Source organism: Salmo salar, chromosome 23, assembly GCF_965601325.2.
Source record: "Salmo salar chromosome 23, fSalSal1, whole genome shotgun sequence".
NCBI lineage: Eukaryota > Metazoa > Chordata > Actinopteri > Salmoniformes > Salmonidae > Salmo > Salmo salar.
The window spans coordinates 47,832,827-47,850,000 of record NC_138313.1 but is presented as its reverse complement, the minus strand read 5'-3'; the positions used below and the strand labels follow the sequence as shown (position 1 = coordinate 47,850,000).

Here is a 17,174-nt window from a genome sequence, read left to right as displayed (position 1 = left end):
TCCCTCCAAGCCCCCCTAGCCCAGCTCCCTCCAAGCCCCCCTCGCAGCTCCCTCCAAGCCCCCCTAGCCCAGCTACCTCCAAGCCCCCCTAGCCCAGCTCCCACCAAGCCCCCCTAGCCCAGCTCCCACCAAGCCCCCCAGCCCAGCTACCTCCAAGCCCCCCTAGCCCAGCTCCCACCAAGCCCCCCTAGCCCAGCTCCCTCCAAGCCCCCCAGCCCAGCTCCCTCCAATCCCCCCTAGCCCAGCTCCCTCCAAGCCCCCTTAGCCCAGCTCCCACCAAGCACACCTAGCCCAGCTCCCTCCAAGCCCCCCTAGCCCAGCTCCCTCCAAGCCCCCTTAGCCCAGCTCCCACCAAGCACACCTAGCCCAGCTCCCTCCAAGCCCCCCTAGCCCAGCTCCCTCCAAGCCCCCTTAGCCCAGCTCCCACCAAGCACACCTATCCCAGCTCCCTTCAAGCCCCCCTAGCCCAGCTCCCTCCAAGCCCCCCTCGCCCAGCTCCCTCCAAGCCCCCTAGCCGAGCTCCCTCCAAGCCCCCATAGCCAAGCTCCCTCCAAGCCCCCCAGCCCAGCTACCTCCAAGCCCCCCTAGCCCAGCTCCCACCAAGCCCCCCTAGCCCAGCTCCCTCCAAGCCCCCCAGCCCAGCTCCCTCCAAGCCCCCCTAGCCCAGCTCCCACCAAGCCCCCCTAGCCCCGCTCCCTCCAAGCCCCCCTACCCCAGCTCCCTCCAAGCCCCCTTAGCCCAGCTCCCACCAAGCCCCCCTAGCCCAGCTCCCACCAAGCCCCCCTAGCCCAGCTCCCTCCAAGCCCCCCTAGCCCAGCTCCCTCCAAGCCCCCTTAGCCCAGCTCCCACCAAGCCCCGCTAGCCCAGCTCCCACCAAGCCCCCCTAGCCCAGCTCCCTCCAAGCCCCCCTAGCCCAGCTCCCTCCAAACCTCTCTGTTTTGATGTGTAATTACACGTTGCTTCCCCTTCCCTTCCAGTCGACACTACATATTCACACACACACACACACACACACACACACACACACACACACACACACACACACACACACACACACACACACACACACACACACACACACACACACACACACACACACACACACACACACACACACACAAACCCTGCCATCGTCCATATAGACTATCTACCTCAAGTACCTCGCACATTGATCTGGTTCTCCCTGTGTATAGCTCCACAATGATCTGGTACTTCCTGTATATAGCTCCACATTGATCTGTTACTTCCTGTATACAGCTCCACATTGATCTGGTACTTCCTGTATATAGCTCCACAATGATCTGGTACTTCCTGTATATAGCTCCACATTGATCTGGTACTGGTACTCCCTGTATATAGCTCCATATTGATCTGGTACTCCCTGTATATAGTTCCACATTGATTTGGTACTGGTTCTCCCTGTATATAGCTCCATATTGATCTGATACTGGTACTCCCTGTATATAGCTCCATATTGATCTGGTTCTCCCTGTATATAGCTCCATATTGATCTGGTACTCCCTGTATATAGCTCCATATTGATCTGGTACTCCCTGTATATAGTTCCACATTGATCTGGTACTGGTCCTCCCTGTATATAGCTCCATATTGATCTAGTACTGGTACTCCCTGTATATAGCTCCACATTGATCTGGTACTGGTACTTCCTGTATATACCTCCACATTGATCTGGTACTCCCTGTATATAGCTCCACATTGATCTGTTACTTCCTGTATATAGCTCCACATTGATCTGGTACTTCCTGTATATAGCTCCACAATGATCTGGTACTTCCTGTATATAGCTCCACATTGATCTGTTACTTCCTGTATATAGCTCCACATTGATCTGGTACTGGTACTCCCTGTATATAGCTCCACATTGATCTGGTACTGGTACTTCCTGTATATACCTCCACATTGATCTGGTACTCCCTGTATATAGCTCCACATTGATCTGTTACTTCCTGTATATAGCTCCACATTGATCTGTTACTTCCTGTATATAGCTCCACATTGATCTGGTACTGGTACTTCCTGTATATAGCTCCACATTGATCTGTTACTTCCTGTATATAGCTCCACATTGATCTGGTACTTCCTGTATATAGCTCCACAATGATCTGGTACTTCCTGTATATAGCTCCACATTGATCTGGTACTTCCTGTATATAGCTCCACATTGATCTGGTACTGGTACTCCCTGTATATAGCTCCACATTGATCTGTTACTTCCTGTATATAGCTCCACATTGATCTGGTACTGGTACTCCCTGTATATAGCTCCACATTGATCTGGTACTTCCTGTATATAGCTCCACATTGATCTGGTACTTCCTGTATATAGCTCCACATTGATCTGGTACTGGTACTCCCTGTATATAGCTCCACATTGATCTGGTACTTCCTGTATATAGCTCCACATTGATCTGGTACAGGTACTCCCTGTATATAGCTCCACATTGATCTGGTACTGGTACTCCCTGTATATAGCTCCACATTGATCTGGTACTGGTACTTCCTGTATATAGCTCCACATTGATCTGGTACAGGTACTCCCTGTATATAGCTCCACATTGATCTGGTACTGGTACTCCCTGTATATAGCTCTACATTGATCTGGTACTTCCTGTATATAGCTCCACATTGATCTGGTACTCCCTGTATATAGCTCCACATTGATCTGATACTGGTACTCCCTGTATATAGCTCCACATTGATCTGATACTCCCTGTATATAGCTCCATATTGATCTGGTACTCCCTGTATATATCTCCACATTGATCTGGTTCTCCCTGTATATAGCTCCACATTGATCTGGTACTGGTACTCCCTGTATATAGCTCCACATTGATCTGGTACTTCCTGTATATAGCTCCACATTGATCTGGTACTTCCTGTATATAGCTTCACATTGATCTGGTACTTCCTGTATATAGCTCCATTCTTGTGTATTCTATTTCATTCCTATAATAATTGTTTAACTCTGCGTCTTTGGCAAATGTTCAACTGTAAAATCTACACTATACGTATTCGGCGCATGTGATAAATACAATTTGATTTGACACACACACACACACACACACACACACACACACACACACACACACACACACACACACACACACACACACACACACACACACACACACACACACACACACACCACACACACACACACACACACACACACACACACACACACACAATTCAGTCTAAAATCCCAGCAGTGTAAAGCTCTATGGCCTAGAGCTACCTGCCTGTAATTCAAGTCAGCGTGGGGATTCTGTGTCCCAAATGGCACCCCCCCCCACCCCCCCACCCCCAATAGGGCTCTGATCAAAAGTAGTGCACTACAGAGGGAATAGGGATCTACATGGGACACAGTTCTATTCGGTCTGATTCTCGTACTGAGGCTTCACATTGAGTCTTCTCCAGAAGTAGATAGGGGATTAAATAGGAGATGCAGGGAAGAAGAAGATGGCTTCCCTTACACAAGCAGAGTTTACTACTTCAAATCCCCACTATACATATCGTTGAGAAGGAATGAAAGTGGCTGATAGATTAAAATGCAGAGACAGAGGTAAGGGGTAAGCGGGGATTGAACCCCCATATGGGACAAGTCTATATTGTCCGATTCAGCAGTGACACTAGCACATTTTCTATTGATTTGCAACCTGACCTAATATTCACATTTACACCGCATGCGTGTATCAGTGTGTGTGTGTGTGTCTGTGTTTAACATATCTATACAAGGCTCTGTAGTAGTGGACAGTAAATCCTCTGTCCTTACTACAGAGCAGTACTACAATCAGTGAATAGTGAATCTGAGTATGAGGAGGTCCATAACAGATTTTAAATTGAAACTTTATTTAAACTAGAGCAAGTCAGTTAAGAACAAATTCTTATTTACAATGACGGCCTACCTCGGCAGAACCCTTACGATGCCGGTGTACAGCCTGGATTCGAACCAGGGACTGTAGTGATGCCTCTTGCCCTGAGATGCAGTGCCTTAGACCGCTGTGCCACTCGGGAGCCACTGATAATAAAGACAGTAGTCAGAACATAACCGTAATAATTTTCCACGAATCAGTGGATATTGAATAATGTGAGCATGGCGATTCCTGTATGTCACTAATATGAATGCCAGGATCTCTCTGTATATAAGGATGTGTTGATAACAAAAGAGAATCCTAAGGCGGTGCCTAGGAAAGAGGACAAGTCTCAGTCATCTTGCCAAAGGGGGGTTTAATTCCTTCTGCATCTGAGGAGAGGAGACTCACCAACTCAGACTACCTGCTACTACATTCTACACCATAATCTTTTTCTATAGAGCCTAAGTCTTGTACTCTATCTGTGTCTCCATATAACACAGTTATAGCATATATATGTCTCCATATAACACTGTTATAACATATATATGTCTCCATATAACACAGTTATAACATTTATATGTCTCCATATAACACAGTTATAACATATATATGTCTCCATATAACACTGTTATAACATATATATGTCTCCATATAACACTGTTATAGCATATATATGTCTCCATATAACACTGTTATAACATATATATGTCTCCATATAACACTGTTATAGCATATATATGTCTCCATATAACACAGTTATAGCATATATATGTCTCCATATAACACAGTTATAGCATATATATGTCTCCATATAACACAGTTATAGCATATATATGTCTCCATATAACACAGTTATAACATATATATGTCTCCATATAACACAGTTATAACATATATGTCTCCATATAACACAGTTATAGCATATATATGTCTCCATATAACACAGTTATAACATATATATGTCTCCATATAACACAGTTATAACATATATATCTCCATATAACACTGTTATAACATATATATCTCCATATATGTCTCCATGCAGGCTACTGTTTAACACTGTTAGGATATAACATATTCCCCTTATTACAGTTTTATAGTACTGTTAGGATATAACATATCCTTATTACAGTGTTAAAGTACTGTTAGGATATAACATATCACTGTAGCAGTGTTATAGTACTGTTAGGATATAACATGTCCTTATTACAGTGTTATAGTACTGTTAGGATATAACATACCACTGTAGCAGTGTTATAGTACTGTTAGGATATAACATATCACTGTAGCAGTGTTAAAGTACTGTTAGGATATAACATATCACTGAAGCAGTGTTATAGTACTGTTAGGATTTAACATATCCTTATTACAGTGTTATAGTACTGTTAGGATATAACATATCACTGAAGCAGTGTTATAGTACTGTTAGGCTATAACATACCACTGTAGCAGTGTTATAGTACTGTTAGGATATAACATATCACTGTAGCAGTGTTATAGTACTGTTAGGATATAACATATCACTGTAGCAGTGTTATAGTACTGTTAGGATATAACATATCACTGTAGCAGTGTTATAGTACTGTTAGGATTTAACATATCCTTATTACAGTGTTATAGTACTGTTAGGATATAACATATCACTGAAGCAGTGTTATAGTACTGTTAGGCTATAACATACCACTGTAGCAGTGTTATAGTACTGTTAGGATATAACATATCACTGTAGCAGTGTTATAGTACTGTTAGGATATAACATATCACTGTAGCAGTGTTATAGTACTGTTAGGATATAACATATCACTGTAGCAGTGTTATAGTACTGTTAGGCTATAACATATCACTGTAGCAGTGTTATAGTACTGTTAGGATATAACATATCACTGTAGCAGTGTTATAGTACTGTTAGGATATAACATATCACTGTAGCAGTGTTATAGTACTGTTAGGCTATAACATATCACTGTAGCAGTGTTATAGTACTGTTAGGATATAACATATCACTGTAGCAGTGTTATAGTACTGTTAGGCTATAACATATCACTGTAGCAGTGTTATAGTACTGTTAGGATATAACATATCACTGTAGCAGTGTTATAGTACTGTTAGGCTATAACATATCACTGTAGCAGTGTTATAGTACTGTTAGGATTTAACATATCACTGTAGCAGTGTTATAGTACTGTTAGGCTATAACATATCACTGTAGCAGTGTTATAGTACTGTTAGGATATAACATATCACTGTAGCAGTGTTATAGTACTGTTAGGATTTAACATATCCTTATTACAGTGTTATAGTACTGTTAGGATATAACATATCACTGTAGCAGTGTTATAGTACTGTTAGGATATAACATATCACTGTAGCAGTGTTATAGTACTGTTAGGATATAACATATCACTGTAGCAGTGTTATAGTACTGTTAGGATATAACATATCACTGTAGCAGTGTTATAGTACTGTTAGGATATAACATATCACTGTAGCAGTGTTATAGTACTGTTAGGATATAACATATCACTGTAGCAGTGTTATAGTACTGTTAGGCTATAACATATCACTGTAGCAGTGTTATAGTACTGTTAGGATTTAACATATCCTTATTACAGTGTTATAGTACTGTTAGGATATAACATATCACTGAAGCAGTGTTATAGTACTGTTAGGATATAACATATCACTGTAGCAGTGTTATAGTACTGTTAGGATTTAACATATCACTGTAGCAGTGTTATAGTACTGTTAGGATATAACATATCACTGTAGCAGTGTTATAGTACTGTTAGGATATAACATATCACTGTAGCAGTGTTATAGTACTGTTAGGATATAACATATCACTGTAGCAGTGTTATAGTACTGTTAGGATATAACATATCACTGTAGCAGTGTTATAGTACTGTTAGGATATAACATATCACTGTAGCAGTGTTATAGTACTGTTAGGATTTAACATATCACTGTAGCAGTGTTATAGTACTGTTAGGCTATAACATATCACTGTAGCAGTGTTATAGTACTGTTAGGATATAACATATCACTGTAGCAGTGTTATAGTACTGTTAGGATATAACATATCACTGTAGCAGTGTTATAGTACTGTTAGGATTTAACATATCACTGTAGCAGTGTTATAGTACTGTTAGGATTTAACATATCACTGTAGCAGTGTTATAGTACTGTTAGGATATAACATGTCCTTATTACAGTGTTATAGTACTGTTAGGATATAACATATCACTGTAGCAGTGTTATAGTACTGTTAGGCTATAACATATCACTGTAGCAGTGTTATAGTACTGTTAGGATATAACATATCACTGTAGCAGTGTTATAGTACTGTTAGGATATAACATATCACTGTAGCAGTGTTATAGTACTGTTAGGCTATAACATATCACTGTAGCAGTGTTATAGTACTGTTAGGATATAACATATCACTGTAGCAGTGTTATAGTACTGTTAGGATATAACATATCACTGTAGCAGTGTTTCGGCTTACTGGGAGTTTCCTTTGATATTGATAATCCTCTTAAATCACTGGACACATTCAAGACTTCCAATCAGCCTCTCCCAAATGGCACCCTACAGTATTCACTGTATAGTGCATTACATTTCATCAGGGCCCATAAGGCCATAGTCAAAAATAGTGCACTACGTAGTGAACAAGGTGCCGTTTGGGACACAGTCCCATACATCACCTCTCCCAAATGGGTCTGCTGCAGCAATACTAGTGTCCATAAAATACATGGCCTAGCTATTACAACTAATAACCTATGTTAGTTAGTTAGGCTAGCTATTACAACTAATAACCTATGTTAGTTAGTTAGGCTAGCTATTACAACTAATAGCCTATGTTAGTTAGTTAGGCTAGCTATTACAACTAATAGCCTATGTTAGTTAGTTAGGCTAGCTATTACAACTAATAGACTATCTATTACAACTAATAGCCTATGTTAGTTAGTTAGGCTAGCTATTACAACTAATAGCCTATGTTAGTTAGTTAGGCTAGCTATTACAACTAATAGACTATCTATTACAACTAATAGCCTATGTTAGTTAGTTAGACTAGCTATTACAACTAATAGCCTAGCTATTACAACTAATAGCCTATGTTAGTTAGTTAGGCTAGCTATTACAACTAATAACCTATGTTAGTTAGTTAGGCTAGCTATTACAACTAATAGCCTATGTTAGTTAGTTAGGCTAGCTATTACAACTAATAACCTATGTTAGTTAGTTAGACTATCTATTACAACTAATAGCCTATGTTAGTTAGTTAGACTAGCTATTACAACTAATAACCTATGTTAGTTAGTTAGGCTAGCTATTACAACTAATAGACGATCTATTACAACTAATAGCCTATGTTAGTTAGTTAGACTAGCTATTACAACTAATAGCCTATGTTAGTTAGTTAGGCTAGCTATTACAACTAATAGCCTATGTTAGTTAGTTAGACTAGCTATTACAACTAATAACCTTTGCTTGTTAGTAAGGCTAGCTATTACAACTAGCCTATTTTGTTAGTTACTGTATGCTAACGTAGGCTATTAGTTGTAATAACCTAACTAACTAACATAGGCTATCCATTACAACTAATAGTTAGTTAGGCTATATATTACAACTAATAGTTAGTTAGGCTATCTATTGCAACTAATAGTTAGTTAGGCTATTGCAACTAATAGCTAGTTAGGCTATATATTACAACTAATAGTTAGTTAGGCTATATATTACAACTAATAGTTAGTTAGGCTATTGCAACTAATAGCTAGTTAGGCTATTGCAACTAATAGCCTATGTTAGCCTAACTAACTAATATATGCTATTAGTTTTAATAGAGAGCCTAACTAACATAGGCTATTTGCTTTAATAACCAAACTAACTAACATAGGCTGGTAGTTGTAATAGTTAGTTAGGCTATTTTAGTTAGTTAGTTCGTTATGCTGTAGATTACAGCTAATAACCTATGTTAGGCTATTACAACTAATAGCCTACTAAAGTATGCTTTTACAAACAATTGCCTACTAACTAATATATGCTATTAGTTTAAATAGATAGCCTAACTAACAATCTAGCTTATCTAGCCTATGTATTACAACTAATAGCATATATTAGTTAGTCAGGCTAACATAGGCTAATAGTTTTAATAGAGAGCCTAACTAACATAGGCTATTAGTTGTAATAGCTAGTCTAACTAACTAACATAGGATATTAGTTGTAATAGCTAGTCTAACTAACTAACATAGGCTATTAGTTGTAATAGCTAGTCTAACTAACTAACATAGGTTATTAGTTGTAATAGCTAGTCTAACTAACTAACATAGGTTATTAGTTGTAATAGCTAGTCTAACTAACTAACATAGGTTATTAGTTGTAATAGCTAGTCTAACTAACTAACATAGGTTATTAGTTGTAATAGATAGTCTAACTAACTAACATAGGTTATTAGTTGTAATAGATAGTCTAACTAACTAACATAGGCTATTAGTTGTAATAGCTAGTCTAACTAACTAACATAGGATATTAGTTGTAATAGCTAGTCTAACTAACTAACATAGGTTATTAGTTGTAATAGCTAGTCTAACTAACTAACATAGGTTATTAGTTGTAATAGCTAGTCTAACTAACTAACATAGGTTATTAGTTGTAATAGCTAGTCTAACTAACTAACATAGGTTATTAGTTGTAATAGATAGTCTAACTAACTAACATAGGTTATTAGTTGTAATAGATAGTCTAACTAACTAACATAGGATATTAGTTGTAATAGATAGTCTAACTAACTAACATAGGTTATTAGTTGTAATAGCTAGTCTAACTAACTAACATAGGCTATTAGTTGTAATAGCTAGTCTAACTAACTAACATAGGATATTAGTTGTAATAGCTAGTCTAACTAACTAACATAGGTTATTAGTTGTAATAGCTAGTCTAACTAACTAACATAGGTTATTAGTTGTAATAGCTAGTCTAACTAACTAACATAGGTTATTAGTTGTAATAGCTAGTCTAACTAACTAACATAGGTTATTAGTTGTAATAGCTAGTCTAACTAACTAACATAGGTTATTAGTTGTAATAGAGAGCCTAACTAACATAGGCTATTAGTTGTAATAGCTAGTCTAACTAACTAACATAGGATATTAGTTGTAATAGATAGTCTAACTAACTAACATAGGCTATTAGTTGTAATAGATAGTCTAACTAACTAACATAGGTTATTAGTTGTAATAGATAGTCTAACTAACTAACATAGGCTATTAGTTGTAATAGATAGTCTAACTAACTAACATAGGTTATTAGTTGTAATAGATAGTCTAACTAACTAACATAGGCTATTAGTTGTAATAGCTAGCCTAACTAACTAACATAGGCTATTAGTTGTAATACATAGGCTATTAGTTGTAATATATAGGCTATTAGTTGTAATATATAGTTAGTTAGGCTATCTATTACAACTAATAGCCTCTGTAAATTATTTAGTTAGTTAGGCAGAGATGTGTGGAGATGCACTGACTTGTATTATATTACATAATCTCTCTCTCTCTCTCTGTGTGTGTTTGTGTGTGTCGTGTGTTGCATCCTTCTAAATAAATACAGCTGCCTGTGCTCCCATGCACACACTCATATTAACAATTTGCCATTTTGAATGCAACTCCCTATTTATAGGCCAGTATGAAATGTAGGCTATTATGTAAATCCGGTGCCAATTATAGACTGTATCTATAAATATTTTAACTCTTAATTTCACTAAATCACATAATGTGGTCCCTCTTATTCATCTTCTCTTTTTCCCTCTGTCCCCTCTGCCCTCTCTTCCATCTCTCTCCTCTCTTTTCCTCTCTCTGTCATCTCTCTCTCCTCTGCCCCCTCTCTCCCTCTCCCTCTATAACCATGTGATTTACATGTTTGACAATGTTCGATCATGTCCCTCAGTTCTGGTTGCTAGGGAGGGAAGACAGTCAAAGGCAACGTTGTCCTCAAACCTCCAACAGCCGAGACTTGACAAACAGGATACACTCGTTTTAGGCGACAATGAAGTGGACCGAGTGACCGCGCGCAACCGATAGTTTTCATAGTAGCCAATAGAAAATTCTCCATCTTGTAAACAGACGACGGTCTAGTGACTTTGAGCAACAAGATGACAACATTAACGATGCCGAAAATGCAATAAGTGCACAACCGTTGTCATCAAAGCGCGAGTGAGTGAGTGAGATTCAAAGTGGACTTCGCTTTGCTTTTTCACTTTGCCGTTGGCCAGGTCAACACATCACCATCATCACACAGCTGCGTAGCTGTCTGCGCGTCGCGCCGGGCTCCGAGTTGCTCTCTCGACGGACCAACCGGACAATTATCACGGAAAAGGACATCCAGCGTAAACCAGACCGTTTCCATGCGGACCGAAACATGCGTCCTCACATCATCAGATCCATGGAACAGGTGACACTGACATCTGCTCCGTCTGTTGGGCAGAATTCAAGCTGATCTGGGATGAAATGTCTGGAGCCTGCGGTTATCGTCTGTCACACAGGGCAGAGAACAAATCTACTGAACACTTCCATGGAATAAAGTAGCCGACAGAAGCGGAACGGCATCCGAATGAACATAGGATACCCAAATGGCGAGTCTGCATCTGTTGGAAGTTTGTGGAGCCATTTTATCTGTTCTGGGAAGACATTTATAGTCTTTTTTGCATTGGTCGACTGCTCTGTCTGACTCCAAACAGACACAAAGGGACTATTTCTATCATAAAAATTCAGCTTTATATTGTTGAGTTAATTGATTGTTGTTATCACCACTAGTTTAACCACTACTCAGCTGCTTTTGGTTGTTGATAATAATCAAATAATCAATTACAAATCCATCAATATTATTGTAATGTATAGATAGTCAGTTGACATATCATGTAATGTGTGGTGGTCAGGCAGTGACACTCCTAGTATTATGTGCTGCTCCGTGGCTGCTGAGCAAGCAGAGAGTAGTCAGGGGCCTATTAGCAGAGAGTAGTCAGGGGCCTATTAGCAGAGAGTAGTCAGGGGCCTATTAGCAGAGAGTAGTCAGGGGCCTATTAGCGAGAGAGTAGGCAGGGGCCCTATTAGCAGAGAGTAGGGCAGGGGCCTATTAGCAGAGAGGAATCACTGGCCTATTAGCAGAGAGTAATCACTGGCCTATTAGCAGAGAGTAATCACTGCCCTGTTAGTGAGGAGTAATCACTGGCCTATTAGCAGAGAGGAATTACAGGCCTATTAGCAGAGAGTTATCACTGGCCTATTAGCGATGAGTAATCACTGGCCTATTAGCAGTGCGTTATCACTGGCCTATTAGCAGAGAGTAATCACTGGCCTATTAGCAGAGAGTAATCACTGGCCTATTAGCAGAGAGTAATCACTGGCCTATTAGCAGAGAGTAATCACTGGCCTATTAGCAGAGAGTTATCACTGGCCTATTAGCAGAGAGTAATCAGGGGCCTATTAGCAGAGAGTTATCACTGGCCTATTAGCAGAGAGTAATCACTGGCCTATTAGCAGAGAGTTATCACTGGCCTATTAGTAGAGAGTAATCACTGGCCTATTAGCAGAGAGTTATCACTGGCCTATTAGCAGAGAGTAATCAGGGGCCTATTAGCAGAGAGTTATCACTGGCCTATTAGCAGAGAGTTATCACTGGCCTATTAGCAGAGAGTAATCAGGGGCCTATTAGCAGAGAGTAATCACTGGCCTATTAGCAGAAAGTAATCACTGGCCTATTAGCAGAGAGTAATCAGGGACCTATTAGCAGAGAGTAATCACTGGCCTATTAGCAGAGCCTTATCACTGGCCTATTAGCAGAGTGTAATCACTGGCCTATTAGCAGAGAGTAATCAGGGGCCTATTAGCAGAGAGTAATCACTGGCCTATTAGCAGAGAGTAATCAGGGGCCTATTAGCAGAGAGTTATCTGTGACCTATTAGCAGAGAGTAATCACTGGTCTATTAGCAGAGAGTAATCTGTGGCCTATTAGCAGAGAGGAATCACTGGCCTATTAAGGAACACAATGCCCCCTGTTGCTGCTGGTCCTGCCACTGGCTCCTTTCTCCATCAGTTCAGAGTAGTAGCCTCCGACCGGGCTGACCAGCACCAGCCGTTCAGAGTAGGAGCTTCCGACCGGGCTGACCAGTCTCAGAACCAGCAACAGTCTCAGTCACAGCCAGTCCAGCCCCAACCAGACCAGCCCCAACCAGACCATCTTCAAACCCAGCCTCAGTTCAGATTCAGAGCAACAGTCCATGGTCATACAGGTATAGAGCCTCAGAACCGGCCTCAGACCCAGACCCCAGATACAGCCTCGTACACATCCTCAGACACTGTCCCATCCTGACCAGCCTCAGCTCCAGTCTCAGCTCCAGTCTCAGCTCCAGTCTCAGCCCCAGACAGTGTTGGAGCCGCAGTGTCAGCCCCAATCCCATTTCCAAACGAGGCTGAAGCCTCATCCCCTGATTCCATCCTGACTCAGCCAGTATCCAACGGCAGGCTGTCGGGCCACGGGCGTAGCAACGGGCACGGCATGGGCAACTCCTCCAGGAAGGAGGAGGACGACGAAGAGAAGGAGAAAGGGAAGGATAAGGATGGGGAGAAGGCGAAAGTAATGGAGGAGGAGAGGAGGAGGAGGAAGAAGAAGATGAAGGAGGAGATGGAAGATGACGAGCTGCCCCTAGGGGTGGAGGAGATGCTGGCGAGCGGAGATCCCGTCTTGGATCTGAGCTATAGAAAGTTCCGCAGGTTGCCCGGTGTGGTCTGTGGGCTACGCCACCTGGAGAAGCTGTATGTGTGTCGTAACAGCCTTCGGACCCTCCCGGAGAACATCGTCCAACTGAAGGGCCTTCGCATCCTGGCTCTAGACTTTAACAAGATGGAGGACATCCCATTGGCTATCTGTCAGCTCCGTAACCTGACGCGTCTCTACCTGGGCTCCAACCGCCTGATGTCTCTCCCTCCAGAACTACGTAACCTTCAGAGCCTTCGCTGCCTCTGGATGGAGAGCAACTATTTCACACGCTTTCCCCGCCAGCTCTACGACTTACCCCACCTCAGATCCCTTCAGATGGGGGACAACAGGCTGCGGACTCTGCCCCCAGACCTGTGGCGTATGGAGGCTTTGCGAGGGCTGTGGCTATACGGAAATCGTTTCACCGAGTTTCCCCGTGTCTTACTCCGCATGGTGGATCTGGAGATCTTAGACCTGGACAAGAACAAGATCGAGGTGTTTCCTAACCTGAGCAGGCTCCCCGCCCTCCGACTCTTCTCCTACGACCACAACCCTGTGGAGGGGCCTCCCGGCGTGGGGGAGGAGGTGCTGCTGGTGGGAGAGGGGGCCCAGGAGGAGCTGCAGGACCGAGTGGACAGGAAGGCTAAGAAGGAGCAGGAGGCGAGGGACGCGGAGGAGGCTGCGCTGGCCGGGGTTGGGCCTGTGATCCAGGGCATTCTAAAGACAGCCAAACAGAACAGTGCGTCGCACGCCGGGCACAAGCATAACGAGGTGATAACCGCGGCGATGCCCCTAACCGAGGAGGAGAGGAGGAAGAAGGAGATGGAGGCGGAGTTAGAGAAGGCGTTGAACGACTACGGGGCGGGGCTTGAGTACGACTTGGAGGGGATAGAATACGAGAAGGAGGAGTTTATATGTGAGGGGGAGGGGTATGATGGCGGGGAGTTGGAGTACGAACGAGGAGATATAGACTATGAGTATGAGGAGGGGGAGGAGCTAGAGGAACCAGGAAGACAAGTGGGCCGGTATTGATGACTGACTAACTTCTCCCCCTCCAAAGCCTCTGACTCCTCCTCTCCTAAGCCTCTGACTCCTCCTCTCCTAAGCCTCTGACTCCTCCCCTCCTATGTCTAGACTTGTTTGACATTGCAGCAGACATTGCAGGTGACTGACTGATCTACAAGTCACCTTGCAAAATAAATCACTACTTAGAATTATTTGTAGATCAGTCAGTCAGTCACAATTTACCCACAATCCATCACAGATGTGATGCTCTCGGACACAGCCTCTGACTACTGCAACACTCTCAGGGCTATAGGAGGTGATGTGAAAAAACACCCAGGAATTATCTAGCAAGGTTATCAAAATAGTTTTCTTCTGCCTTTCTTGGCTCCAGCTGTCATAACAATGTCCAACTAGAGGGTTGTTTAACTTTTAGTAAATCTTGTGTGAAATTAATTAATTAATGAATGAATTAATTAATGACTAGCCTCCTGAACCTGTGACTGTAATATGTGACTTTCTCTTTCTCTCTGTAGTTAGCATTAGGACAGGGCTGACACTAAATGACTAAACTCATTAGATGTTTTTCTAACTCACCTGTGAAGATATATTAATGCACTGCACATTGTGGGGGTGATGGCTGGATGGATGACTGGCAGGATGGACTATAGCTGGATGGATGATGGCTGGCTGGAAGGCTGGCTGGATTGATGGATAATGGATGGATGATGGGTGGATGGATGGATGAATGATTGATGGATGGATGGATGATGGATAGATTGATGGATAGATGGATGGATGATGGATAGATGGATGGATGGATGATGGATGGATGGATGATGATAGATGGATGGATGGATGATAGATGGATGGATGATGGATGGATGGATGGATGGATGGATGGAGATGGATGGATGGATAGACTGATGGATAGATGGATGGATGGATGATAGATGGATAGATGGATGGATGATTGATTGATGGATGGATGATGGGTAGATTGATGGATGATGTATATATGGATAGATGATGGATAGATTGATGATGGCTTGATGGATGGATGGATGGATGGATGGATAGATGGCTGGATGGAATGATGGCTGAATGGATGGCTGGATGATGGATGACTGGCTGGCAGCGGCATCTTTGCCAACTCTGCAAAGTGGCAGAACTCAGGTGATGCTGTGTGTGTGTGTGTGTGTGTGTGTGTGTGTGTGTGTGTGTGTGTGTGTGTGTGTGTGTGTGTGTGTGTGTGGTGTGTGTGTGTGTGTTTTGAAGTGGGGGTGAACCTATTACCTTGTAATGTGATACAGTTTGTTTTGTCAATTCCGTTATGTGTGCAAAGTAAACCTAACCTTGCCTCATTAAATAATGATTGAGTTTATCAGGTTGGACTGAGTCAATCATTCATTCGCAGGCAGAGCAGGGTAGCATTTCAAATGGCACCCTATTCCCTATATAGTGCACTACTTTTGACCAGGGCCCCATAGGGTAGCACACTATATAGGGATGTGTGATTTGGAACACCACCAGGAAGTAGGAGCGCTGATCTAAGATCAGAGGAGCCATTTAGATCAGATTGTATCAGATTATATGGAGAGGGGAGACCTGGTCATAGATCAGATTGTATCAGATTATATGGAGAGGGGTGACCTGGTCCTAGATCAGATTGTATCAGATTATATGGAGAGGGGTGACCTGGTCCTAGATCAGATTGTATCAGATTATATGGAGAGGGGAGACCTGGTCATAGATCAGATTGTATCAGATTATATGGAGAGGGGTGACCTGGTCCTAGATCAGATTGTATCAGATTATATGGAGAGGGGTGACCTGGTCCTAGATCAGATTGTATCAGATTATATGGAGAGGGGAGACCTGGTCATAGATCAGATTGTATCAGATTATATGGAGAGGGGTGACCTGGTCCTAGATCAGATTGTATCAGATTATATGGAGAGGGGTGACCTGGTCCTAGATCAGATTGTATCAGATTATATGGAGAGGGGTGACCTGGTCCTACTGAAGACAAAACGGATTACATGGACCAGGAGAGATCTGATCCTAGGTAGGTCCATATAGGCCTAATCAGTGGAATATATAAAACAGTCAAATGTAATTAAAGACTACAATTTTTTTTCTTCCCCCTCACTGTCTGTAAATGTGTCCATTATTTGTTGGTTCTATCAACCATTTTGTCTTGTTTGAAGACAGCGACTCTGTGGGCTTTGCCTGTATACATACCATTAGTATAATTTGTACAGTATTCATTACCATCCTTAACAAGACTCCCACCCCCTCCTTCCTTCTGCCAGTGGCAGTGTATTATCAGTACTCTCCTGGGTATGACTGTGCCAAGAGAGAGAGAAAGAGACAGGGACGGGGAAGAGAGAGAGAGGGGGAGAGAGAGACGGGAGGGATTGACAGAAAGGGAGAGAGAGTGAGGGTAAGAGAGAAAGGGAGAGGGGGGGGGGGAATTGGAGAAAGGGAGAGAGAAGAGAGGGGGGATTAGCTGCCTCGGAGAGAGAGGGGTATAAAGGGAGACAG

General features: G+C 42.2%; 1 protein-coding gene across 1 annotated transcript; it reads left to right on the top strand.

Moving 5' to 3' along the window:
* Positions 1-10,759: 10,759 nt before the first annotated feature.
* On the top strand, positions 10,760-16,823 carry LOC106584798 (leucine-rich repeat-containing protein 10B-like). The gene has a single exon (XM_014170395.3). The coding sequence runs from the start codon at positions 13,425-13,427 to the stop codon at positions 14,655-14,657; it is 1,233 nt and encodes a 410-aa protein (XP_014025870.1). The 5' UTR covers positions 10,760-13,424; the 3' UTR covers positions 14,658-16,823.
* Positions 16,824-17,174: the final 351 nt, after the last annotated feature.

Bases quoted from the DNA above. Each gene is read 5' to 3' on its own strand.
- LOC106584798 (XM_014170395.3), top strand. From the start codon at position 13,425: ATGGGCAACTCCTCCAGGAAGGAGGAGGACGACGAAGAGAAGGAGAAA.